Consider the following 27,690-nt stretch of genomic DNA (forward strand, 5'->3'; position numbering starts at 1 on the left):
CTGCAATGAATACATGGGTTTAAAGGTTCTCAGATGTAGTTCTTGTCCATTCAAAGTAGGCCTTGGTGATATTACTTAAAATCCAAATCTCTTATCTTTTTTATTCCAAATTTGAGGTCTGATTTTGATAGGTTTTTTCCCCCTGCTCTTATGAATGCATAAAAAATTACAAAAGACAAAAAATATTTTCAAAAACTGGCTTTTATTTTAATCATTCCTTCTGTGAGTTGACATGAATTCAAAGTCCAAATAATTAGAAGCTACAAAACACGCTTGTCAAACAAGATGGTATAGGTCCGGTGTGGTTGAGATTCTCGGAAATCTGAGGAGTGCATTAGTGGAAAAATCTTAATTGTCCTAAACTTAAATCTTTAAAAACACACAAACAAAAAATAAAAAATTGATCAAATCGATTTATTGCCTATGTCTAATTCAAAGCTTTCATAAGGAAGCATCTTGTAATGTATCTGAATGTGAAGCCAGGATCAAGCGGCGTGGTGTGACAAAACTTTGGTGAAAAACTGAGAAATATCCCTTTGATTCAGGAAATTTTCAGTATTTAGTAACCCAGAAGCTTGTGGCGCCCCCTGTTATCCTGCCGCCCTGGAAAATGAGCCTTATGGACCCATATGAGAATGCCAGTGAATTCAGATCTAAATAAAGCATGCCTTTTCTTCCGCCTTTCTACTTCCCTCTACAGCTCTGCACAAAAAGCACGCAGGGTTGGTGTGCGAAACTTCCTCCTTGAAGACTCGCGCACACACTTGTCAAAGCGCATCCTCCCAACCCCCCTCCCTCCGCCTCTCGGTCTGTTCCTTTAAAAACCAGCAAGCCCACGCCTCGAAAAGCGGCTTGTTCCGGCTTGCCCCTGTACATATCTTTTATCCTTGCTCGCCACATGAAAATAGTGCCCCCCTCGATATCTACGCACCACCATCTATCCTGTGCTAGGCCCACGAAACAACAATCTCATCCATTAGCTCGGAGCATGAATGATGCGTAGCCGCGCAGCAGCAGCAGCAGCGGCGGCGGCGGCTCCGTGCCAGTGCAGCCCGATGCTGCTGGTGGTGGAGAGTCTGAAGCGCGGCTCTGGCACCATCACCGCAGGCGGAGCGATACCATCATCTCCTCTGAGCGTTGGTTTGTGAAGCATAGGGTGTGTGGCTCAGCGTACCTGAGCTTCCGTCACGCGCGGTGGGGAAAGACGTGCAGAGGAGCGCGACTGGACCAGATAGCGCTCCTACTTGTAGCAAACGTGCTGATATGCGTTACCAGATCATTCTAGCGCCAGGAAGCGTCCATCTACTTCTGCTTTTTTGCAACTGATGAAGATTTTTTGTTGTTGTTGTTTTTGTTAGTGACCAGGAAATGTTTACTCTGATGCTTTGGTGTGCTTGAGGTAAGTGACTTGCGGAGCGGAGCGCTACTTTCTCTTGTTGCTCAGATAGAGATGATGCTTTTGTACTTTGGCTGTTTTTCAAACCAATCTAAGACATAGCACCTGCACTGTTTTTCCTTAACTGATGCTGGTAGTTTTTTATTTTATTTTATTTTTATGGAGAATGAATGAATATAAAATGTGAAGGCAACGTAAAACTAAAGAAGAGCTTGTGAAATGGAGATAGGGGTGCATAGCTCCCGAGCGTTCAACAAACGCTGAAATGCTCTGAATAACAACACTGTTGCTCTGAGCAGTTTTAAAATGCAAACCTGCAGGGGCAAGTGTGAGGTGTAGCAATCTCATCATAAAGTTAAATTTTGCTGCAGCATGCCCCGTTGCAGGTTACTGTACAACCAGCTGATTTTCAGATACATGGAAGCAACTTCATATTTTGGTATTCTTACACAGGGTTATCATCGGTCCTTTCTGCTATTGCATGTGTAAGAACTATGTCATGCAACACAAAGCGATTTTTAAGTGAGCATTTTGTGATTTGTATGATTGTCCCCACACCCATAGCCACAAATTGGGGCTACAGGCTCAATAACTATGTAATCACACAGTTATCACAGTACACATTGGAGCTTGTTGTGCTCCAAACAACAAGCCAGCACACAGAGAAAATGTGCTCTTTATTCACACCGGTAAATTTGTCAAAGCGGTTGATTATCTGTGCCTCATGAGAGTATTTCAAACAGTTAGTATTAAAGTTTAGCTTTTCGCATTGTTGTGTACCTCCTGTGGCTTCCTGAATTACTTAGAAGATCAACTTTGATAGCAGCATAGGGGAAACTTGTTTCAGAGCTAACTGATTTTTTATAGCTCTGTGGTGGTAGGTGTGGAGTGGGCGTGAGGTTTCAGTCTTGTGTTATGGTGCTACTTTTTGCCATAGTTCTGATTGTAGCTCATGGTGTTGAGGCGGTTGAGTGGGATGATGGAAGAAATTGTAAAGCCTTTTCGAAATATTGACTTTTGAAAATGATAAAAGTCTTGACTGATGACAAATATTTAGATTTTTTTTTAATTTTTTTATACCAAACAGACGCTTACCAAAGAAATGGTTTCAAAATCGAAACTTTAAAATTGAAAGTGATTTTCATCTGAATGTATAGAGACACAACATCCCAAAACTCCAGTTCTCAGGGGCTGGCATTCTACAAATTTTAGGTGTGTCCCTTCTCTAACACACCTGAATGTAATGGCCACATTGCCTCCTGAGCATGCAGTTTAGTTCTACAGAGTCCTTCTAGTGATGTATTTGTTGTAGGACATCAACCCTTGAGAACTGGAATTTGCTGTAGGAACCTTAGATTCAGTAGGACCAGCTGAACTTTCATCATGTCTATGGAACAATGTACCAGAATTGCTAAGTGGATCTTGAGAGGTTAGCTTATCAGTCTACTTTTGTTTTGTGGATAACTAATAACATACGTTCCTTGACGTATGTTATTAGGGAGTTCTACAGAGGTTGGTTTTAACGATTACCTGATCAGGAGTGTTGTCTGTATCCTAGACACAAAGTCAAGTTTAATCTTAGTAAATGCTGAATTCTGGTCACCAGTCCTGTTTGTAGTGTTCATAGACAGAATGGACAGGAGGGTATGTGGTTGGAGAACCTCAGGGTCTCATCTTTGCTTTTTGCAGATGATGTGGTTCTTTCGTGTTTTTTTTAACGTGCGCTGGAGTAGATTGCCCCTGAGTTGTAGTGCCCAGGATGGAATCAGTTCCTCTCTTAGTCTAAGGCCATGGTTCTCAACCAGTGAAAAAGGTTGACTTTTCTTTCTGGGTCTCGGGTCTTTCTCTTCCTCTCATGAAATGGAGTTCAAGTGTTTTGGAGCATAGTTAGATGAATGCTGGCATCATCTGCGGGTTGAAACGAGGACCTTCTTGCAATGAGGAAACAGTGCCAAAGTACAGCAAAATCATTTCTTCTATTGTTTTTCCTGAGACACTTCCCAAAACTGGGCTCCCAAATGTTGAAACGTGTCTCATAAGAATCTGTTTTTGTGGCAAACAGCGTTAGTCTAGTTTTGCAATTACATGCAGACTACACATGCGTAACAACAGTCCTCTCTTTCAGGCGCATGTAAAGTTGGGTGGTATAGTTTTATTTCTCTTTCTCTGTGTACTGCTATTTGTTTTATTACAACAAATGCTTTTGACTGGTGTTGATGCTGAAAACACTTTATGATACTTTACTGTATTTGGAGACATTAACACTTTCTGCTACTGCACATGGAAACTTTAAGAATTGCGCTTGTCAGTCTTGATGGGTTCGTCTTTCACAAAATTTTAAGCCACAAATGAAATAACAGTGAGAGCTCGTTCCCTGATTTAGATAAAGTGTATGTTGTTTAACATAAAATAATTTGAATGTTCTTTTTCCAACAAAGATTTACTCAGTATTTTTTCCCTCATGCAATTCCTCTGCTGTTTCAGGGTTGCTGCAGAGGTAACTGTGTCATCTCACTTCGCTGAGTTCACAGAAATGCCAAAATGGAGTCAAAGTTAAAATTTTATGACACGGACAACTGTGTGCCTGTAACCCAGAGTCAGTAGACAAGCGGGCAGTTCAGTCGCCACAAAAATTTTTTGTCAGTCTATTTTTCAGCAAAGCAAATATATGAGTAATAACAATAACAACAGTTTCTTATCCAAAGGAATGTGAGTGAATGTTCCTGATTAGAAGTCACCATTTTAGCTTGAGTACAACATATTTCAGAAGATGAGTGAAAATGTGAAATTTTTATTTTATTTCTAAGATTAAAAAAAATACCCCCTACTGCAGAATAAGTCATCAGTATTTCTTTTATTATTATAATTTTTATTAAAAAAAATCCCTCTAAATTAAGGTAATTACCTATAAAACAAATATTCTGAAGTGCAAATTGCAGATATGTTCAGACTATCAACCAGTTAAATAAACCTCAACTATCCTGACGTGCATGCTTTCAGGTGGTGGGAAAACATTCCTGTCTGGGATTCCAGTTTAGGACCCAGTTGCTTCAGTGTTAAGTCTTCCACTGTGCAGCTTCGTGTCCAGACCAATTAAACAAAAACAAAAAAAAAACATTCTTTTGATTTGACAGACTTTTTAGGACACATAGGCATTAAGTTCCTATGTTAGCAAATGTTCTTCTATCTACTTATGTGCTATACCCATTTAATTTTGTTTATGGTATTGGAGGAAGGGCCTGGTAAAGAGGCAAGGTAAATCATGGACTGGTTTCCATCACACCTTAGGGCAAGAAGATTTTATTCCAGGAATTATCTGTATTTAACTCCATACACCTTCCCTTTAACCAGCTTCCCTGTTTCTGCTAAAGTAAAGCGTCCCGTAGCATGATACTACCACCACTTTGTATCAAAGTGTTCAAACCGGTGTACTAAGTATTTGTTTTTTGCTTCCTGAATCAACTAATTATGTTATTTCTAAATAGCAGTGGATTTTACTTTAGCGATGTCAAAGTCATTGGGCTAAAACCTTGTATAATTTCCATTTCTTCTCTCAATTTTGCCATATGTGTGTGTTAATCACATTAGATTGCATTAAAATTTGCGGCCGTTATGTGACAAAACGTGAAAAAAAAAAAGGTCAACGTGTTGAATGTTTTTGCATTTCTTCATTTCAAGTGACAAAAAGTGATCTATTAAAACTCACTTCTGTCGCCATCTGAGATTTACCAGAGGAAACCCCAGATGCCTCTCGGGAAGATTGGAAGGGGATGAAGTGAAGACTCAGCTATCCTGAGCCAAAGGATCGCCAGCCAACTCTTGGCTGTAAAGACAAAATATAGCTGGAGCCCACTCAGCAGAGTGGGTGTATTAGAATGCACCTGCAATTGCTTTCCTTTGAACAATTTCAGTAACATAATCAGCCAATTTGCTGTATTGCAATGCAAATGTCACGTCCTCAGGGGTTTTCAAACCAACTGGCCTGAACGGCAACGCTCAGGTCGATTTCCTGGTTTTTAAATAATCTCTGTATAAAGAGGATCTTGATCAGGAAGTTGTGGTTTGCTGCTGGTATAATGCACACACCCACTTTTCGTGTCACAAGACTGAAAGTTTTCACGAGGTTTATTCTGACATTTCCTTTATAAGACATCAATGTCTTATAAAGATAAGACATTGATGAAATAATGGGACGCCTCAGAAAAATATGCGGCTTTGTGCTTCATTTAAAGTGAGTATGTGAGTCAGAGATACAGAGAAATAGACAGTGGTCTAGATTTGTGTGTGGTGCCCTGAAGAGGCAGCACAACGGAGGAAAGATAGGTGGGTGCCAATGTGAACACCCACTCCTCCTCCTCGTCTTCCAGGGTGCACCACTCCCTAAATCTGCCAGAACACGCGCAGAAAGTTTCACAGTAAAACTCCCCACCCACAGCAGTTCTCCTCAAAAGCCCACCTCTCTGTCCTCCCGAGCTGGATCTGTCACATGAGGGCGAGCTCACGAGGGGTTCAGCACCTTGTGGGCTTCGGTGTTATATTTGGGCTCGTCGCGGAAGAGAAATATGACGCGCGAGGACAGAGCGGAGCTGTCCACGCGGGCCACGGAGCCAGCGCCGGCGTCTCGAGGTGCCAAGTGTTCTGGAGGTGCGTATATAGTGCCACCGTTAAAAAAAAAAAAATCTTTGCAAAATATTATGCAGCTTCTAGCATAAACACGAAGAAAGTCTTTACACGTTTCGTTACGTTTTGGACACGGATTACGTGAAGTGGGACAGTGCACAAGCTTAACGCGCAATTTTTTTCTAGTCTTTACTTTTATCTAAATATTTGGAAAGCTTGTTATTATCGACGAACCAACACTGACATGCACTACAAAAGAAAATCCGGTTTTGTCAGTCGTTCAGGTGCGCTCCTCCTCCTCCTCTCTTTCTACTTTCATTCTCTCTTCGTCCACACGCGCTTCTTGTTTTGCTGGGCCAACATCGCTGAAAACAGTTCGAGGTGATTGTTTTTGGCTTACTTTGTCATCTGCTCCACGAGGAGCACCAGCTGCGTGGGTTTGGTGAGCAGTTTGAGCAGATGTTATGGACTATGAAAGCAACAGGTGCGGTTCACAGTCTGCGCGCGTGGTCCAGAGAGAGCAACTGTTCATGATGGCGCCTAAAAGCTGCTGAGCTGTTTTTGTGAATGTTTTTATTTTTGGGATGAAGCCGCGTGGAGGAGGTCAGTATCCACTTATATTAAGTGTTGTTATGAAAGAAGAGATTAAAATGACTACATGGTTAATATTTTTATATATATATATATATATATATATATATATATATATATATATATATATATATATATATATGTATATGTATATATTTATTTATGTATTTGTGTGAATGAAAACAAACCTTTTAAAAGTGCACAGTCATGAGCCCAATGTTGCTGATGTTTGACACTTAAAGGTCCTTGGACATTAATTTTTCATTATTAGATTATTATTTCTACATGCTAGACAACTGTGATGACGCAAATGGCTTTAAAGTTGCTCATGTTGAGTATTTTGCAGTGATTTTATTTATTTTTATATATATATTTTTCCCATAGTAAGAGAACATTTTATCCATTGACTCCAATCTTAGCTGTTTCTTTTAATGTACACAATAATAAACTGAAATCTATTTCCACTGACCCATTTACAGTATGCTGCGATAAAAAATATATTGCCATATCATCTAGCTTATTATACTTTTTTACAATAATCAATGTTTTATTGGGATATTACTGTGTAAACATGTAGCCCTTATAGAAAATACATTTCAAGAGATATTTAATTCAGTTTGTATAATTTTTGTATAGTTTTGACAAGTACAATTCACATTAATTATGCAAAGACTTGACAAGCAGTCCTGCTAATGCTGATTTGCCAAATTATAAAAAATATATTTTAACCGAAGAAGTCAATACCAACAGCATCAGTCAGATAAAGTACATCTTGCTCCATAACAGTTGTTTCATGGAGATAAAGCAAATGCACGCGAAAGTGAAACAAATGAGTTTGCGCAAGAACATAGAAAATCACTAAGCAGAATGTGCCATAAGGGAAATGCAACAGATTGTCGCTATATTCTGCATAGTGAAATTAAGATTTTACTTGGGAAATGCAGCAAATTCATAGCTTAAATCCTCACTCACTCATTAGAAAAAGTCATCATGTTGCACTTTCCAATGCAAAATGATCCAGAGCTTTCAATTAATGTGTTCTCATTTCTTTAAATAAATAAATAGCACAATAAAATACAATTGGATTTTATATTAAAAAATTTTTGTCCGGGCGACATAGATGGAGTAGTGTTTTCTGTCAAATCTGAGGAGATCATAAAGCGGTCTCAGCTCTTGATGCAACACAAGCAGGAAGAGGCGCCTAAGAAATCAGTGCGAGTCCTTCGCCTGTCCTTAAACCTGCATCCAAAATTATCCATGGTAAACAATTGTCGTTATGGGCGACAGGAGGAAGTTATTTTCATTCACAGGGTTCAACTCAAATATGCATCAGGAAATATTTTGCAGCATTTTGTTGTCTTGGTTATTTCTATGAAAAGAATCAAAAACAAAACAAAGTAATCTCTTACTTTCTGGTATTAAAAACCTGTTTTAGAGACATTAGCAGGAGGCTACAGGCAATGTTGTAGAGCGTGTAAGCCGGGAGCCGTGTCACTTTCAAGTACGCTTCACTCTGCTTCCTCATCTGACTGTTCTCTTATCTTCCATACATCAAAAAGTTATAATTTGTTTCCATTAAAATAAAATAAAAAGTATATATATATATATATATATATATATATGTATATATATATATATATATATATATACATATATATATATATATATATACATATATATATATATATATATATATATATATATATATATATGCATTAAAATAAATAATCCAATATTTTCTTAGTGTTGCAATGATGTAGAGATAAAAATCTCCAGGTTGCACTTCTTTAAGTTCTCCTTTTGGAAAAATCATCAGATTTAATTTGATCTGCAAGAGTTTTTTTTTTCTTTTCTTTTTTTTTTCATTTTCTTACTCACTGTGATGGTTTTGTTTTTATGATGTATCTGACATTGAACTTGTTTAGTCTTACTTTGCTTAAGAGGACCAAGGACAGAACTGTCACTTGTTCTACACACATACACACACACTCATATACACATGCTCAATGACTTTGAATGGAACATAGGATTTGTTTGGAAACCACTGACATAAACAGATGGCCCAGCATCTAAAATTTCCCTGAAACAAGTTTCTGATAATCGTTCAGTCCTGCGCGTCTTCCTGCATTTTTCTGTCATCTATTTGCTGTAGTATTCTGTTTCAGTTTACATCCAGCACTCACAAGACAGGAGAAGATAGTGTATTTATAAAATGCAAAGTGGATGATCGTGCGTCACCAATCCCACACTTCTAATCACTCTGTACTCAATCTCAGGCATTTATTTTTGGGTTCTCTTGCAGGTAATTGCTTCCTCTGGATTCAAGATGAAAATGTTAATGCATTTTAAACTCTGTTAATAAAGAAAGCAGCTGTGTCCTTTATGCCTGTTGTGTTTCAATAACTTGCCGTTGTGAGCAGAATTTACATGTGGATGTTCAGAATGTCATTCAGAATGTGCATTTTTTGTTGGAAAATTGGTAACTTACTGTGTGAGCATGCAAGAAAAAAATGGAAAATAAAATTAATGCTTCACAATTTATTGCACTTAAAATATATCCTGACATAATCTGGAAAAGTGACCTAATGAAACTTAGAATCTTAACTTAAACTTCTCTGCTGCGTTCCCCAGCGTTTTCATTGGCGCTGTCAACAGCGTGCTGTGGCCGGGGCTCGTGACATGCGTTCCCCCTGAGCTTGGTGACGCCTCCCTCAGCAGCACGGTGGCAGGATGCCGGTGCAGGCGGCCCAGTGGACAGAGTTTCTGTCTTGTCCCATCTGCTACAATGAGTTTGACAGCAGCGGCCACCAGCCCATCAGCTTGGGCTGCTCCCACACGGTGTGCAAAACGTGCCTGCACAAACTGCACCGCAAGGCCTGCCCCTTCGATCAGACGCCCATCAGCACGGACATCGACCTGCTGCCGGTCAACTGCGCCCTGCTGCAGCTGGTTGGAGCACAGGTGAGGTTGTCCACTCATGGTCAACATGAGTGATTTTCAGATGCTTAATCTTTGAAGTTAAGCGTTTTATGGTCTTCTTAAAGGTCCCAGATGTTCCTCCTGTGAGTCTGAGCAGTGCAGCAGACGTTGAGCACTACGACCTCTGCCGACTGTGTGTAGAAGAGCTGGCTCTCTACCTGAAACCTATCAGTGGTGCCAAAGGTACTGAATGTTTTCATGCATATCTAACATTATCAGCAGAATCTTCTTGAAAAGAAACCCTTGCATTTGTACCAAAATTAGATCAAAATGTATGTTGTTCCACTCGATTTTACTTAGAAGTATTAGAGTAAAGGGTGTATAAAATACATAAAGGGGAATATAAATACATGCAACAAGTTTCAGATTCCTATTTGTAAAGAATTTTGAAATTGACAAGAAGGACTTCAGTTGAGGTCTCAATTTTGTTAAAAAGCTGAGAAGGATGGTAAAATGGAATAACAAGCCCAGCTTTTCACATTTTTAGTTATGGGAATATATGGGGAACAATGTATTTTTGGGCTAAAAAGGAACAATAATTGGACTATCTCAAATAGCCATAAAATGTTTCTATGGAAGTTCAGTGTTGGAGGGAAATGATAGTACACTTGAACATTTGCCATAGAGAATTAATCTCTTCATATTCAGCCTGCGGAGGCTGCTTGTAAAAGTTGGCATTCATACTTTCACACATCTCATGATGCTAGAAGCTTCTGTACTGTTTTGGTGCTTTGGGAACATTCAGCTTTATTTGAAAACACATCATGAAAAGTGAGACACACCAGTGGCTTCATGTTATTATTTGGATACTTGAGACTTGATGATGTTATTGCTCTTTTAAGAGCCAGAGAAACAAAGTGCATATTAATTTAGAGTAGCTCTGTGAAATTAAAAACCGCTTTGACTGAGACAACCTGTAGCAGATGTGCACTCAACAGTTTCTCGCATGCAATCTGCAGGTGTGGCGAACCTGAGTCCGAGCGTGCTCAGTAGGCCCATGCAGAGAAAGCTGGTTACCCTGGTGAACTGCCAGCTGGTAGAAGAGGAGGGTCGTGTGCGGGCGGTCCGGGCAGCCCGCTCACTGGGGGAACGGACTGTAACTGAACTCATTCTGCAGCACCAGAACCCCCAGCAGCTCTCTGCTAACCTCTGGGCAGCAGTGAGGGCACGGGGCTGCCAGTTTCTGGGTCCTGGTGAGTGTGTGTGTGTGACATGTTACATTTTATTGACATGAGAAAATCAATTTGAGTTCGGGTTTCTCACAACAACTAATTGTTAGCTACACATGGTTGTTGGTGGGAAAGTGTGATCTGTCATTCACTTGGCTCTGACACAGGGGGAAATTTGTTGCTACTGCAGCTAATTATCGGATAAACTCCAGGTAAGAATATTTGGGGAAAGCAGTCATTGATATAAGCTTATAATATAATCTGAGGATTGTACTATCAGAGGACAAAATAATAAAAGCATTAGAGCATGACATTATCTAACTTCATGCTTACAATACAATTATACTTCAAGTGGGGAAACCTTTCACAGATAGAGGTTAAAAGCGCTCACACAATTTTCTTTTGTGCTGCCAGTAAACTGTGAGACAGCCATTTTGCATATTTCCTTTAGAAAGGACTTTATTCAAGAAAACAGACAGTTTCTTTCTCTAAACAATAAACAGTCAAAAGCTGTGTCTCTCTACTGCCAGATCTGAATTAAGATAGTTTCCCTTGTCCATTCTTAGTTTTTAATCTCTAATTTTTGTGTTTGATAAGTATTCTCATATGAAAGTATGTGTTTTGTTGATGAGTTTCCTTTGAAATTGTCTAAATTACTTGTCCAGCTCATCCAACTGTCAGCTGGCATTGGTACCTGGTGTCCTGTGATGATTACTCATAGGGCAGATTCTGACTGGGAACAAGTTTCTCATCATGATAACCTAATGAGTTGAAAAGTCTGAGGACACCTGTTGGTTTTGTTCTGAATGTCCTTTTGTCTCTCTTTACTCCTGTTGAAATATCAAGTATTTATTGTTGTGACACATTTATGCAATTTTTGCAACTTCAGCTGTGAGTCAGTGCGTCTGTCCTGAGCATCTCTCTCTCTCTCTCTCTCTCTCTCCCTCTCTTCCTCTCTTCCTCTCTCACTCTCTCACTCTCTAATTCTCTTCTCATCAGCAATGCAAGAAGATGCACTGAAGCTGGTTTTACTAGCTTTGGAGGATGGTTCTGCTCTGTCTAGGAAGGTGCTGGTTTTGTTTGTGGTCCAGAAGCTGGAGGCCCGGTTCCCCCAGGCATCCAAAACCAGCATAGGCCACGTGGTGCAGCTGCTGTACAGGGCCTCCTGCTTTAAGGTACGGGAAAAATAAATAAAATAAAAGCTACAGTGAAAGATACAGAAAAAATATTAAATATGTGAGCGCAAACAACAAGCTGCACTCTTGAGATGTCTATTTCAATAATAATAATAATAATAATAAATAAAAAAAAACAAGGACGCCACAGTTTTTTGAATGGAAGACGCTCTTTTGTAATTCTTCCCCGTAGGATTTTGTTTTTCGAAGCTTTTTCCAATTTCAACACAATGTGTTGCCATATGAGAATACAGAAAAACCATTGACTAAAATAGTCTTTCAAAATTTAGGTGAATACCCCTGTTTTTTTGTTTTTTTTAATCTAATTTCTTCCGACTAAATCACATGAAATACTACTAAAAGGAAGGCATTCATTTGCAATCAGGATATGAGTTTCTGTAGATAAACCTTTGGTGTGTGTATTTCTAGAACTGTTATCTGATGACCGATGAGTTTGGCAGGGCAGAAATGCCAGCTACCCGTTCATGACATAACCTCAGACTATATTTGCGCCTCGCTGCGTCGCCTGGCAGGGCGGAGACAGATGGTAATGAGATACAGAGGCAGAGAGATGCACGCACCGAACTGCTGGGAAAAAAAATGGACAGGGGTGCAACTGGATCGCAGAAGCAATCTGATTGTGTTTTGGTTTTTGTTAAATGATGCCATGCGGGGGAGTGCTCTGGTGTCTTATGATGATTACTCATAGGGCAGATTCTGAGAAGGGGAGAGTCCCTTCGTGTGATCAGAATTTGAGTTTGTGAGTCTGAGGACACCATAAACAAACACACATGTGATTTCTCTGACATTTACTTAAAATGCCTTGGATTGCTTCTGAATTTTCAACTCGTTATATATAGCCACTCCAGTTCCCCTTTTTCCAGCTGTGTGCGCACGGCCTGACGAAAAATAATAATCTGTGGTTTTCTTTTCCCCTCACAACATTCTGTGTTCTTACCATAAGGTGACTAAGCGGGATGAAGATTCCTCCCTGATGCAGCTGAAGGAGGAGTTTCGAACATACGAGACGCTAAGGAGAGAACATGATGCTCAGATTGTCCACATTGCCATGGAGGCAGGCCTTCGAATTTCTCCTGAGCAGTGGTCCTCTCTGTTATATGGAGACCTAGTCCACAAATCACACATGCAGTCCATAATTGACAAGGTAATATTACTGTTGATATCTCTAAGAAGCCTGAAGATGATCTATGTATTTATTTGCACATTGGCACAGATGTGTAAAACCTTTTCAATAAATTCATCTTCATAACTTTAGACTGGTAAAAATGAATACGACATTTGATGTGTGTATCGTATCAGTTATATCCTTGCTTTGTTATAGGACAGCACTGAGTCTTCTGCCATGATGTTTTATAGAAAGAGAAGAGGGAAATTTTTAAGTTTTAATTATCTCATGCACAGCAACATGGATCCACAGTCTGTTGGAAAAGAAACATGCCCATATCATCACACATCCTTTTTTCTCTCATACAGTCCATATTATTGTATGTGGTGGTAATATAAACTTGGATCCTTACTAAAAAGAAAATTGCATTGCAGTTCCAGTAACTTTGACCTTTTTAATTATTGATCTGAGTGTAGATACGGGGCAAGTTTAGGCAAGTTTCTGTTTTTCTGTAGCCTTTTCCCATGAACATGACTCAGTTTCACTTAAACTTTATGTGAGATTATGCCACTGGAATAAGATATTTCTTGTAAGACTTTCCATTCATTTTGATGATGGCAGTGTGGCCATACTTGATGTAGACTGCAACATAACACAAATGACCCCTCTTTTAAAGGCATTCTTTCTTTGTTTTACCCTTTGTGCTGCAGTTGCAGTCTCCAGAATCATTTGCAAAGAGCGTTCAGGAACTGACGATTGTTCTGCAGAGGACGGGAGACCCGGCCAACCTCACAAGCCTTAGACCACACCTAGAGCTACTGGCCAACATAGACCACAACCCAGGTAATTTACCTTTTTCAGATGTTTACAACTTATTTTTTCTTCAAAAAAAATGAAACGCTTGAAATTTCTTTTGTCTGATCCCCTACAATTTAGTTAATATCTAATAATAAAAACAACAAATGACAAGAAACATAGTTTGTCTGTCTGTTTAAGCATTAGATATATTTAGTCAGCATTTATATTTGAATTCTGTATCAGTAAGATATCTGCTTGGGGAAACTTTAGGAATTTGATCATGACTTTAATCATGAATGCAGATCCCCGGCCTGGTTAATAATAAAGGGCAAGATTTGTAATCTGGTGTTTACATCTTAACCACGCATTCAACAAAGGCTGACCTTTGACACTTTCAGTAAAAAGAAAAACAATCTTGCTGACATTTGGAGCATTTCCTCAACACTAGACTTTTAGCTTTAACCTCAAACAAAGTAGATTTTCCAGTTTTTCAGGGTTTTATCATTTTATCTTGTATTGTGCCTTCTCAATATGTAGTTTAGTATTTATCGCAATTCTTTTTGTATTTTACAAACATTCTCTTAGAGCCCTTATCTTCTAAGCCAATCAAACATTAATCTGTCTTCAGATGCCCCTGCACCATCCTGGGCAGAGCTGGAAAGCGTGATGCTGGCTGTAAAGCTGGTGGTTCATGGACTGGTGGAGTTCATACAGAACTTCAGCAAGAAGAGCCATGAAACTCCACAGGTACGCTGACACACCAGATTGATGCCATTGTGCTTTTAATGTCCCCCCGCTGCTGACTGGGCCACACTTTGTTCCTCCTAGTTGAAGGAAATGAAACATTTTCTGGTAACAGACAGCACAGGTGTTGGTTATTATGTCCAGAAACAGCACAGTAATTATAAACAGTTAGGAAATGGCACAGTTGTGACTCAGATGTTACTGTATTCTTTATAAATATATGCACCGTGCCTTAACTGTAAGGATGCTGGTCAGGTACAATCTTTTAAAGTATGGAAATATGTAGAATTTGCCTTTATGACTCTTCCAGGTCTGAATAAGTAATAAAAATAACAAAATGTCTAAATAGTACATTCTTTATGTCTAAATTTCCAAATTTAAACTTGATTTTTTTTTTTATCAAACAGTTTTATTGGTTTAGTTTTTCAGAATACAACAGAAATAGTTTTTCTCCCTGAAACTTGAGCTTTTCTTCACATTTGTCTTTAAGCTTTAATGGTTTGGATGTAACCACATTTTTTCAAAAAGGGCAGAAAAGAGCTCAGATGTGAAAAAAGAATAATAATTTTACAAGGCTGCTGTTTTTGAGTTACTGAAAGAGAGAACCCATCAATAAACATTCAGTAATACATTTTTTAAGGGGCAGTTGGCTGTTTTTGTTGGCAGATGTAGCTGCAAAGATCAGAAATATGGGTGATTTTAAAACTGGGTCAGGTTTTGATGTCAGTGAGACTTTTTTTTTTTTTACAAACAAAATAAAGGTATCAAAACTGTAAAATCTCCTTTAAGGAATCTTTTGAGGATACTTTGTGTTACAAGTTTATAAATGAAGTTGATTTAGCTTGTCACAAAATGGATTTGTACTCAAATGTTTCAAAAATCTTTGAAAAATAAGTCTAAGATTTGCCAAAATGCCACAGAAACCATATATGTTTATCAGTATTAATTTGTTGTAAGTTGTAGTTTTTGTTTTGCCATTTCAATGCTGCAGCCTCAGGCCAACAGCAAATATAAGACCAGCATGTGCAGAGATCTTCGTCAGCAGGGAGGCTGTCCCAGAGGAACCAGCTGTACATTTGCGCACACACAAGATGAGCTGGAGAAGTGAGATCCCACAAAGGCAGCAATTTCACTTTCACTGCATTACATATTTTTATGTACAAAAAAAAAAAAAATCACAATAATGTTGTTCTCCTTCTCTGCACAGATTCAGACTGAGGAACAAGAAGAGCAGCAGCGTGGTCCGGCCATTCTCTTTAGCCACTAAAGGCCTCAAAGATGCAGAAGAGAACATGGAGGAAGCTTCCAGCCTGACTAACCCACTGCTGATCTCCAGAGGGTCAGGCGGGGTGGAAGAACTGAAAGGAACTTTGACGAATGGAACCAGTGGGGCTAACAGAACCAAATCAGGGTCCACAGAGCTGTACGAATATTACTCTGCCTGTTTTCTGATGAACGAACATGCAAGTCAACCTGGAGATAACCTCATATTAATTTTTTATGTTCTTGTGTTCTTTTTGATCATTAGGAAGCCCATGTCCCCTCCCAGGACTCCAGTCAGCCACTCTTCAGCTTCCTCTCCTTTGAGTTCTGCAGGTGGCGCTGATGTCAGCGCTCCTCTTCCTCGACATGGTCAGTTCATCATCTCCTCTCCACACCCTTCTCAGCCATCAGAGCTATACTACCGGGAGCCTCACCCTGGTTACGACACGGGGCACTTTCAGCCAAACTGTGAGTCGTTCTTCAAATAAATAAATGAATATATTCCTACTACTGCTTTTAAAGAGATTAACCATTTCATGCCTTCTTTCCAGCAGGTTCTTACTATCCATCTGCTCTTCACCCTCCTCACAAATCCTGCATGGCTCGCTTCCTGCGGTCCTCCAATGTCCAGGAATCATCGCTGCCACCTTCGTCTGGTGTTTCCTCTTACCCCAATGACCCCCAGGCTCCTCACCCAGCCTCGTCCCCTTCGTCAGGGTTTCCACCTAGAGACCAGATGGGAGGCCCCACCTTCCATCCCCATCCAGGACAGGGTCAATACAGACATTTGGCTCCTGCTCATGGTGTTTATGCTCCTCTTTATGACAGCAGGAGAGTATGGAGGCCTCAGGTGAAACTTAATTTGTTATCATACCAACATTAGAATCCTGTACACATATTTTCAAATGTTGTTCAGATATTTTATTTATAATCTGCCTCCAGGAAGCCAGGCCAGCTTTTAATATTTTATATTGAGTGGTCTTGAACAGTAGCTCTTAGGGGTTTATGACAGGTTTTCAAAAATATTTATTTCTTGGATTTTGCTGCTTTTCACCCATTTTGCAATTAACAAGTGGAGAATAAAGGAAGTGTCAGGAGAAACATTTCATGTCTTTAAGAAATGGACGAAATGCTTTAGTCCTATGTTAATAATTTAACATAGGACTAAAGCACTACGTTTAGTCCTAACGTAGGACTAAACGTTAGGACTAACGTTAGTCCTAACGTTGTGACGGCTAACTGCCAGTGACAGTTAGCCGTCACTGGCTTGTGTGACGGCTAGCAAGCCAGTGAGTTCCTACTGGCTTCTTAGCCTTCACACATTTAGCATTTTAGCTACAGCTTGAAGAACTCACAACTCCCCTCAGTCCATCAGCAACCATTATGCACAATTTGGAGGTATGTGCAACTCCGATCAGCTGGAAACCCTTTTCAACTGGGATCAGAGTGCATGCCAATCCTGAAATGTAAAACGTTCTTAGGGTCTGGGAGTGGATTGTTTTTTGCAGTTCCTTCTGAGTTTGATTAGAAATATTAAGATTAATTTATTTGCATCCTTATGTAGATGTTTACTGTGCATAGAAGATATGAAAAACAATGTATTTCATATCTACAGCTCCTGTAAAAAAAAAATCCGTTTTGGAAATTAATACTTAATGCGTCTGTTTTTCACATCAAATATTGAAATGAATACTTACTAAATTATAAACAAACATGTAAAAAATACATCTTTGGAAGGTAATTTTATTCTTTCTGTTTGTGATGTAGGAAACGCGTTTATTAATTTTGCACCAAGCTTCAGTGTTTTTGTTTACTGTCAGATTTTGCTGAGCTGAAATACGTTGGTAGACAAACAATGACTTGATTGTTATTTCATTAAGGTATTTGAGTTACTCAACTCAATAGTATAATTTCTTCACTTTGTCTCAGTACATGAATCAAAACAAGTCACACTTTATTTAGTCTAAAAATCTGTAAATTGCGATAGAAGAGTGTCCTGTCTGTTTTTCCCATCTATGTATCTAAAATGAATCAGGCAGTTGGCAGTAACATGAGTATCCTATTGATCAAAGTCCAAAGATGCATAACTTTGATGCATACCGCAGTAATTAGTCTCTGTTAGGTTGTAACCTTTGGAAGGAGGTCAGTCACGCTTTAAACTATCTTGGGAGCAATGCGCCGAGGAGTGTTCAGGCAGTACATTATGAATGAGCTGCCACTGCTACTACCGAGTGCCGTACGTCATGCAGCACCTCGACATGAAGACAGGAAAAGATGATGAACAGCCATGTTCTCGCCGTGCGCTCTAATGCCCCATTATGTGCAAATGGCTTCAGTCTGTTCTTTTAATGCAGTTCTAGTCTGGTTGGAAGGCGGTGTTAAAAAGCATCAGAAGAATCCCTGTTAATATCCTCTTTGCTTTGCAAAGTTTGCCGTTGTGTGTCCATGAAACGGTTCTTCTCTTGACTATAAGAGCTTTAGATTAGAAGTGAAAGGATCGAACAGAACATAAAACACTCTTCTGAAAAAGAACTGGTCCAAAGAAAAAAATCTGAAAAAACTTCAGAAAACATTGAGAAACATTGATATCGACGACCTTAAGTGAGGACGTAGAGTCCTGCTCCTTGGAAACTTTTGTGTGCTAATGTTCAACTTGATTACTGTGTAACTTGTCTAATGATTGCCATTGTAGCTGTACCACAGAGAGGACGCCAGGAGCAACTCACTGCCTCCAGAGGTTCTTCACTCCTCTGTCTACCAGCCTCCACTCAGGGAGCGATTCAACTCTCTAGACAGTAACTACTGCTCTGGAGCGGAGCACCGTGCTGGGCTGCACAGGGTATGTTAAATAATTCACACGACGGCCGGTATAAATCCTCTCACTTCGGTCTGGTCTCAGAAATGTGTGCTCACTTATCAGAGTCCACTGTTACTTCTGCTCCACATGCATCCATTGTTGATTCACGGGAGATGCTGTAAACCCCTGGGCTTAATTTTCTTATCCTTCATTAGTCTGTTTCAGTTAATCAGTAACTCTGCAACTGGTAATTTCTATTAAAATTCTTTCAATCAGAAATGATAAAATCAGACCCACACATTGCTGCAGTTGGTGGTCGACAAGACAGTGTTGTAGGGTTCACTGGTGAAGCTACATTTCTGTGTCAGGAGGAAGAGAAGTGAGTGGGTGAAGCAGAGACGTATCTGGGTGAGAAGTGGGAGGACCACAGAGTGGGCTGGAGCCACATGCTGCAGAAATGTGACTGAAAGGGAAAGGTAGAGATGAGTTGATAAACGGGTGTAAGAAAACCGAAAACACAAACAGAAAAGGAGAAATTTGCAGTAAATCTGTTCACTGTCAGATTGCAATTCATTTATAAAATGCTTTTAGGGAACTTATTGCTTATTATGCATATGCAATAAAGGTGAGACACAACAATCCTTAAAACTGGTTCAGACAAATTTATATGAACAAGACAATAAAAGTGATGCATTAAAAACATAATCATCTAAAATGTTACTTTAATCTAAGCATTAAATATACATGCAAAAATGCAAAGAGCTCCATGATGCGTTACTTTGCACCACTTTGCTGTCAACATGTTGAAATATGGGTTTCATTACAATTATGCAAATATATATTCTCGGTTGTTGCTCATCTCTTCACTGTGTTTGCTGTCTGATCTGCTGCTGCTTCAGGACTATGGACGGGTTCCTCTGGGATATGAGGATCTATTTAGACAGAAGCAGGAACACTGGACTCACCACATCCACCACCATCACAATCCCAACAGGCCCTCCCAGTCTTCCCCCATATTCACCACTGATTTTGGAGCCGAGGTAGGAATCACACGCCTATGATATAAAAAGACATTTACCATGAGCATTAGTATGACCATTTTAATGCACAATGTATGAACAAGATGACCAGTCTTTTGATCAAATATTTATACATTTTACTATTTCAAATGTGATTGTATTTAACTTCTGCCTCGTGAAACATGCACTTCCTGCTCCCCCCAGTGCTACTTAAGAGGGAGGTGGTTGCCTAGCAACTGTGCAGGCAGATATCATAGCAATGCACGGTCCCGGTGTGTGTGTGGGTGTGTGTGCGCGTCTGTGAGAGAGCAGAGACTTCTCCGAGCAGTGACTCAGGCATTCAGATGAATAAAGCTTTGTTTAACAGCTTATGGGATGGATTTTTTTGTGAACGCACACACTGTGAAATGGTACAGTTACTAAACCAGTGACAGCTTTTCAAATGTCAATTCAAATTAGACAAATTGAGTCACCTCTGGTTGTCTTACAAAGAAAAAGTCAATTGAATTTCTGTCCATATTTTACCTTAATGCAACACACAACTGTGCATTTCTGTTGTTTTCACTTGTTAAATTCAATATTGAAGTTCCAAACATTATTTAAAATTAGGCTTCAGATATTTTACAGCAAAGCATTCTCTTAGTTCTGCAGATCAGCACTTTCAGCAAGGTGTACAAGTTTTAGTATTCGTAAAGCAGGACTGTTTGTGAGGCTTTTGTCTCCCCCCTCTGGAAGCAGGAGTAATTGCACAAACTTTTAAAAATAAAAACAGAAATTTCCACAATTCCAAGCAAATTCTCACAGTTTAGAAGTTTCCATACCTCTTAAGTAATCACCACAGACTACAATACATTTCACGTTTAGTTATAGCTATTTATAGCTAGCAGGCTAATTCAAAGTAGAGCATAATTGTGAAACAGGAATGTGACAGTTCAGGATTAAAATTTTGTTTTTATTACAAATAAAAAAATCTGAAAAAATTGCTGATTGTTATTTGCATTGTATGTGTGTGATTTTGTTTCTCAATGTTTCTCTTATAGCATGTAGAAAGCAGTGGAGGTCAGTGTATGGGATGTAGGCTCAGGGGCGAGGACAGTTTGGCCCGCTACTCTCTGTGGTCCTGCGGTTCTGCCGGGCCCAGCCTTAGCCCCTTTGAGCCTGAACCTCTCAAACACACCCCAGCTCACTCCCATTCCCACTCAGAGCATCTGGTGAGATTTACTTCTCAATGCAGAAAGCTGGTCCCAGATAAAATCTACACTTGAATGCTAAAATTTGAAATTGTGCTCGTGTGGTTGTTGTTCAGGAACTAGACGGTATCGAAGGAGGCCAAGGTGGTGTTAGCGGCACAGGAAAACGACGGCTGCCCTCGTTAGATCACTACCGACGTTTGAAAGAGGAAGATCCAATTATTCCCTTCAGTGAGGCGCCCATCATCTCGAAGTGGGGTGCCATTTCTAGGGCATCACGCACAGGCTATCATACCACCGACCCCGTCCAAGCTACGGCCTGCCAAGGCAGCGCCAGCACCACAGCAATAAACTTCAAAGGTGACGAGAAACATGAGAGTTGTCGAAAGGAAACAAAGACATTTCTAATTTGGTCACTTCTTTAAGTGTCTTGGTTTTCATATAATCTTGCTGACCAGAACCAGCCAGTTGTTCTTTAGGACAGTTCATGTACATTTTACACATACAGTCTTGATCATGGTATTATTTTTCTCATAATTTTCTGACAGATTACAACCACAACTTTGATCACGGCGACTACAGGTGGAGCTCCAGAGGATCAGACTCCTCTAGCCACTCCAGTTTCCTCGAGAGGTACGCAATTTCAACACTTTGTCAGCCGCTCTTGCAAAGAAAGCAAAATGTTAGATTTGTTTCATGCAAATGTCAGGGGATGCATACATCTCCAAATCAAGACATCGGGCCAAATCAGATCAGTGTGTCTATACTCAGAATATCAACCTCTTTTAAAGGCCGCCTGTAATAAAAAGAATGGTGAGACAATGATCACAAGAAACTAAAGAAGCCCTGTGAGGGTTTTTTGAGTCACATGAAGAGAACATTGATTGTACGACTGAATGTGTGTGTTTTTGTCTGTTTTTCCTGTCCCATACTAATAAGGTCTTAATTTTGCCTTTTAACAATTGGCTTAAATTTCATAATCTTTCAACTGATGCTAAGCATGTTTTTAAAAACCCTACAAAGGGAAGCCATACTTTTTGGGGAAAGAAAATTGATAGTTTGTTTGCATTTGTTTGCATTAGTGAGCATCTTTGTGCAACGGAGCTGAATGGCCATCGAACTTCAATAGGCAGTGGAGAGAAAATTGTGTTGGACCACTTGCAAGCCCACCAGACAACCTTCCAACGGGATCAAAACCGAACAGAAAGCGAATCTGACCCGGATCGAGACATTGAGCTTGAACTGCGAGCGCTTGACATGGAGGATTCAGAGCACCACGAAATCAAGTCTCAGGTTTGTCTGGGTGCTTAGTCTGATAAAAATTAGCCATTTAGCTAAACTGGGTACATTTACAGTGTCTCGTAAGAAGCCATGGTAACTCTGAAGGAGCTGCGAAAATCCACGGCTCAGGTGGGAGAATTATTAGTCATGGATCCACAAATTAGACCTTGATGAAAGAGTGGCAGTAAGAAAGCCTCTGAAGAAAGCCGAATACTGACAGATCTGGCAAGAAAACTTCCTAAAGGCTGCAAAAGACTTAAGACTGGGATGTAGGTTAACCTTTCAGATGGAAAATAACTCTAAACCTACACCTATACAATCAAAACGGTACAATTAAAGCGCACCTTTGTCAGTACAAATCCATGACACTTCTTTAAAATTTTCATTCCAAAAAATGTTAAAAATGTAGCCATTTTCTTCCATTTTAGCATTATCTATTACTTTGTGTTTATCTATCACATAAAATACAGTTTGTTATCCGATTTGTGGTTGGGTTGTATGATCCAAGGATGAAGAATGTGGATACATTTTCAAGGCATTGTCTATTAAGCTTCACGTTGCCTTGATGAATGTATGTTATTGTTTTTAAGTGAAGAAATGAAAATTAAAATCTAAATCTGAGTAGGTTCATTTGTGTTATAATCTTTCCCTCTTAGGAGCGTTTAGATCTGTCCAGCCCCGAGTCTCAGGATGCTTCCCACCTCCTCCCACCTCCCTGCTCATCTCCTCTGTGCTCCTCCCCTGTAGAGGACCACACCCAGTCAGAAAGTGTACTGACAGGGAAGATGGACCCACTCCAGCTAAAAAAGATGGCCTTTAGGTAAAATCTCAACTGAAGTACCCTTAAGGCACATGCTATAAAACTAAGCAAAAAAATCTACAGCTGTCGTCTTCCCTTGCCTCCTTCTTTTCTTCAATTCTGCTGTTTTGAATTTGGGATTTTCTAGGAAATCTCTGTCCCCTATGGGGCTGGGATCAGGAAGTCTGGGCATCAGGAAGCTGGTGTTACGAACCGGACCTCCACAACTACGCGACTCCTCCGCCAAGACTCATCCTGAGACGCCTGGGAAGGAGATGCTGCTCAACTGAAGCTAAAGGAACACACAATCTGTCCTGCACTGATCAAGAGCTGAGTCACTTCTTCTCAAACAAGAATCTTTTACAACAGGGAATTCTTTTTTTTTTCAATTTGAATAGGTGAAGGTGTTTTTTGACATCTAACCAATCACTTAACAGAACCTTTGACATGCAGTGATCTAAGTGACTGAAGCCAGTGATCTTCCAGAGCTTCACTTGTGGACTTGGGGGACTAAATTTGTTATGCTCCAGTAAATTCTACATTTATTTACAGCGCATCCACCAACACGTCATGTTTTCCCCACATTTCTCAATGTGTGGTTGCTTTTTAGCGTGTGCCTTTGAAGAATTACTTCCCGTAAAAGCAGGCATCAACGAGAATTTAGGATCTGTACAGCTTCTTGTAGGATAATTTATTCTCTTTCAAATCTTGAAACGTTGGTCAGTTATTTTCTGCCTTTTTTCAGTATTTCCTAATATTTTGTGTTTGCTCTCTCTCTCTGGACAGCTGCATATGGTCACAGCTTAGTGCCATTTGGCAAATTGGCCTTTTTACATGTTTCAGTGTCTCTTTGTTCCATAGTATGCCTTATTTCAAAGAAAGGGATAGAAAACATAACAAGAAATGCTGTGAGACAGACTGCTTCAGTAACTATCCACAGTTATAACCCTCTAAGGACTCTTTCAACAAAACTATTAAACTGTTATTGAACACATAGAAAACACTTTATCTCAACATACAAACTCTGCAGAAAGGGTTTTCCTTGCAACGGTTTCTGTTTATTTGAAGGATTCTTTTTATCTTTGCACCTGTAGTTTTTATCCTCAGTTAGTTGATCTCGTCAGATCATAGCCTAACCAGTGCATTATGCATTTATAATTCCTAACAAGTGAAACAGAAGTTCTAAATTACGCTCTGCTATTTTTAATATTAAAAAATAATTCAAAATAAACAATTGGGCTGAACTGATCAGGTTTTCAGATTGAGGGAATTTCTGGAAATTTGAGAAAGTATGCGTAGCTCATTTAGCAAATATTTAAAGGGCAGAGAGAAAATCTAAAATTCACTGATAACATATGACTTTTAATGAGTCATAGGATATCTATACAGACTGTCACAGGACACTGTACCTGTCAAAAACCCCGTTTGCATATATTCTTTGATGGTTCTAAGTTACATAATTTAATGTAAGTCATGCTTATCTTTCTTTTTGTAGAAGTTCTTTACAATTACTTTTTTTTCCCCAATGTTAGCATTCATGCACTTATAAACAAGGACACTGGTTTGCTTTTGAAGCAGAAATGATCATTTAAGTCAACATAAAGCAGTCAAATGCACAAAGAAACTGTGCAGAGAAACAATAGTGCAAACAGTGGCCTCTCTTTGCTTGATTTTATGAAATCAACCTCCCTATAGAGTTGTGGATTTTGCTCATGAAATTATTTATAAAAAAAAAAAAATGCTCATTTTGTAACCCAGTCCATTTTATCTGCTGTCTGTACAATAGTCACAATTTGTGCTGGATGTTTTTAAAGGTGAAGTCAACAACAACAAAAAAGAGGAACACCACCTGTTTCTTCACGCTAAATCACTGTTTAACTTCTCCAAAACATTTGGATTATTCTTGTTTTAGTGACGCTAACTTCTGTGAAGTTGTACGTTGAGGTATTTTTGTATCTGGATCTTTGCTTTTCATGTTTGCTCTCTTGTCGATTGCTGGCTTTAAGGTCGGTTCGCTATGATCTGCTTTACTGGAGTTAATGGTTCACTTCCGCACACCGAGACCCCCTCAAGTCTGTTTAAATTATTTCTGAAGGGAAGTAAATGAAGTTCTCACTTTTACAGTGTGGGCCAGAAGTTTAAGTAATCAATCACTGATTTATTTTGGACTTTTATTGATGCATTTCAAGAGTTTCTTCTGTGGACCTTTGAACTAGTAATTTCAACTAATTATAAAAGCACATATTTGGTGCAGGAGCTTTAGTTTGTTAAGCCGTTTAAGTTCAAAATTAGATCTACACAATGTGAGAGATTCATGAATCTCACATAATTTAAATTTATCTGGTAGGATAAATTTTGCATGTCAGTCTCATTGTGACTGTCAGGCAGTTTGAGCTTAACTTATCAAAATGTTTGGCCACTCTTCTTATCAGAAATTGTATTCATTATTGAGAAACTGTAATTTTATTTTGAACCATAGTTCATAATTTTCCTGGTTGAGATCAGACCTAGTCCAGAAGCTTAATGTTACCTTGTTTTATCCATTCTAAAAACAGTTTTACTCCATGTTTCAAAGCGGTTAACTGTGACACAAAATGCTAACGCAGATGAAAAGAACGTCGTTTTTGAAGTAGTTTTGGAATGGATAGGTCAGCGTAATATTTAGTTTATTTACAAGGGCTTAACCTAAACTTGATTGACAGTTGGTAGATTTGACTTTAGAGCAAAATCAGTGGCAGAAAACATCTAAGTTGAATCATTTCTGATGAGAACAGTGGTCGAATAACCAGCTTCAACTTGTTCAACTTACTAGAGCACTCTTATTAGTGGGTTTAAGTTTAACGCTGATTGCTCTTTTTGAAATTCAACGAAGTTGAAGAAATGCTTTATTAAAAGACCAAAATTAATTAGATTTATGCCGATGATTACATTACATTCTGACCAACAACGTAGGTGTAGCTGCACTGTGTTTAAATATAAAATGAAGGCCTGGAGACTTTGGTTGTTTCCACCCCTGTTACTCTACCTAACAGTTGAACTTTTTTGAGCCTTGCCTTGTACGCTTGAATCCTGGACGTAAAAGATGAAGGCTAGTGCAGACGGACATTTTAAACAAGCTTGGCTAGCTACAGTCTCTCTGCTTCTGTTTACAACTTCTCCTTTGAAGTCATGTAAAGTTAAGTGCCATGTCGTTTACAGTACAATCAGTCCCTGCAGTCCTCTTGACGGCTTATTAAGACTCCTTACACAGAAGCTGTGATATTCTCAGAGGTTCCTGACTTCTGAGAGATGCTCCTCTTGAAGTTGTGTTGTGATCCGTTGGAGGAGGTTCGGTCCTTCGTTTATCAATCACTCAGGGAGTCCTTCAGTTGGCTTTTTCTACACACGTCTCCGAGTGATCCTTTCACCCAGAGCGGACTGTGGTGATGAAGTGTCAATGATATTATTACCAACGTTTACTTTACTGGTGTTTCCTTTTCCTCCTCTCAGTATCAATATTGGCTCTGCTTTGAGTATCAATGAAAAAAAAGGGCTGGGCACATATGGGACTGTTTGTAAAGGAGTTATCGTGAGTATTGAGTCAAAGTGTTTGTTTATGAAGTTTCCATGGAGCCCTGCTGGCTGATTGCACTGGACAAGTCCGCCGCCCACCTCCCAGCCAGCCCACCCTGCATCCCGTGACATGCATGCGACACGGCCCCTCTTGTGATTGCAGAGGAGTACCAATGATTCTGTAGTTGTGATACAACACACCCGGCGCTGTAAGAGTTCTGCACATGCCCACTGTGTGGCCACGTCAAGTGCTGAAGTTTGTTTGCAGCGTCTTATTTGCTTGCTCGGAAAATTTAATATCGTTTATCAGCGACTTTATTAATATTGTTGATATTAAAACCACATTTGGTTGTTGTGTTATTATTATTATTATTTTTTTTTTCCTTCTCAATATTTTTGAAGTTTGCTCATTTTGGTTAAACTTATGAGTTTTCTGTAACTTTTCTTAAAATCAGACAACAAAGTTTCTGAATATTTTAAATTATATGGGGGGGAAAAAATCTTGTTCGTTGATTGTGAAACATAATGAACTGATGTTTGAAGTATTCATGTCTGTATTAGACATTTTATTTGCAAATCTATTGTTCGATTGAAATGTAAATGAATTTTTTAAGAGATGGTACACATCTGTCATTGTATACAGTCTGGCACCATCATTAGATGGACTTGTAGTATTAACGCTCATTTCTACAGCCTGTGATAATCAGATTTATTTAAATGGTCCAAATCCTTGGGGCAGTTGTGTAATGTCTCAGAGCCAAGAAGGTCTGATGCTTCTGAGACAAAACCTCTTAAAACGTCCCAAAAATGAATAATACTGTTACGTATTCCATTTATTTCCTCGGAAATATCGCATTGTGAAAGGTTTCCCTTTTACTTACTGTATTTGTAATGCAGATCTGGAGTTAAGTCTAACCCTATGGTGGTGATGATGATGATTTATGTGCTATTAATAATTGATGAAGCAGTCTGTGTATTGTTTTACTGACTGACTGATTATTTTCGGTGTTTTTCGGGCTTGTTCAGCGGTATTGCACTGACCTAGAGACTGGCTGAGCAGGAAACCACTCCTGTGTTGCACCTAGTGTTACAATAAGGAACATTAGAGTATATGAAACTGCATGCTTTAATAAACTGAGAGCTGTGAAACGCTTCTGTGTGTTTGTAACCTCTGTTATTTTCGTCCTTTGA

The 27,690-nt window shown here is 39.3% G+C and overlaps 1 protein-coding gene across 1 annotated transcript; it reads left to right on the top strand.

Annotated features, from left to right (window-relative positions):
* The first annotated feature begins 181 nt into the window (after positions 1-181).
* On the top strand, positions 182-27,652 carry rc3h2 (ring finger and CCCH-type domains 2). Its single transcript, XM_014983282.2, has 20 exons — positions 182-6,619; positions 9,239-9,568; positions 9,652-9,769; positions 10,546-10,779; positions 11,755-11,930; positions 12,895-13,095; positions 13,767-13,899; positions 14,483-14,601; positions 15,590-15,702; positions 15,806-16,021; positions 16,127-16,329; positions 16,413-16,711; positions 18,554-18,700; positions 19,558-19,698; positions 20,718-20,888; positions 20,984-21,227; positions 21,416-21,500; positions 21,950-22,160; positions 22,805-22,968; positions 23,096-27,652. The coding sequence occupies exons 2-20, from the start codon at positions 9,338-9,340 to the stop codon at positions 23,235-23,237; spliced, it is 3,348 nt and encodes a 1,115-aa protein (XP_014838768.2). The 5' UTR covers positions 182-6,619; positions 9,239-9,337; the 3' UTR covers positions 23,238-27,652.
* The last annotated feature ends 38 nt before the right edge of the window (positions 27,653-27,690 follow it).

Source organism: Poecilia mexicana, unplaced genomic scaffold, assembly GCF_051168715.1.
Source record: "Poecilia mexicana isolate PSO_F unplaced genomic scaffold, ASM5116871v1 scaffold_12, whole genome shotgun sequence".
Classification (NCBI taxonomy): Eukaryota; Metazoa; Chordata; class Actinopteri; order Cyprinodontiformes; family Poeciliidae; genus Poecilia; species Poecilia mexicana.

Bases quoted from the DNA above. Each gene is read 5' to 3' on its own strand.
- rc3h2 (XM_014983282.2), top strand. From the start codon at position 9,338: ATGCCGGTGCAGGCGGCCCAGTGGACAGAGTTTCTGTCTTGTCCCATC. The intron at 18,701-19,557 runs GTATGTTAAATA...CTGCTGCTTCAG, and splicing joins ACCGTGCTGGGCTGCACAGG to GACTATGGACGGGTTCCTCT. The intron at 21,501-21,949 runs GTACGCAATTTC...TGTTTGCATTAG, and splicing joins CACTCCAGTTTCCTCGAGAG to TGAGCATCTTTGTGCAACGG.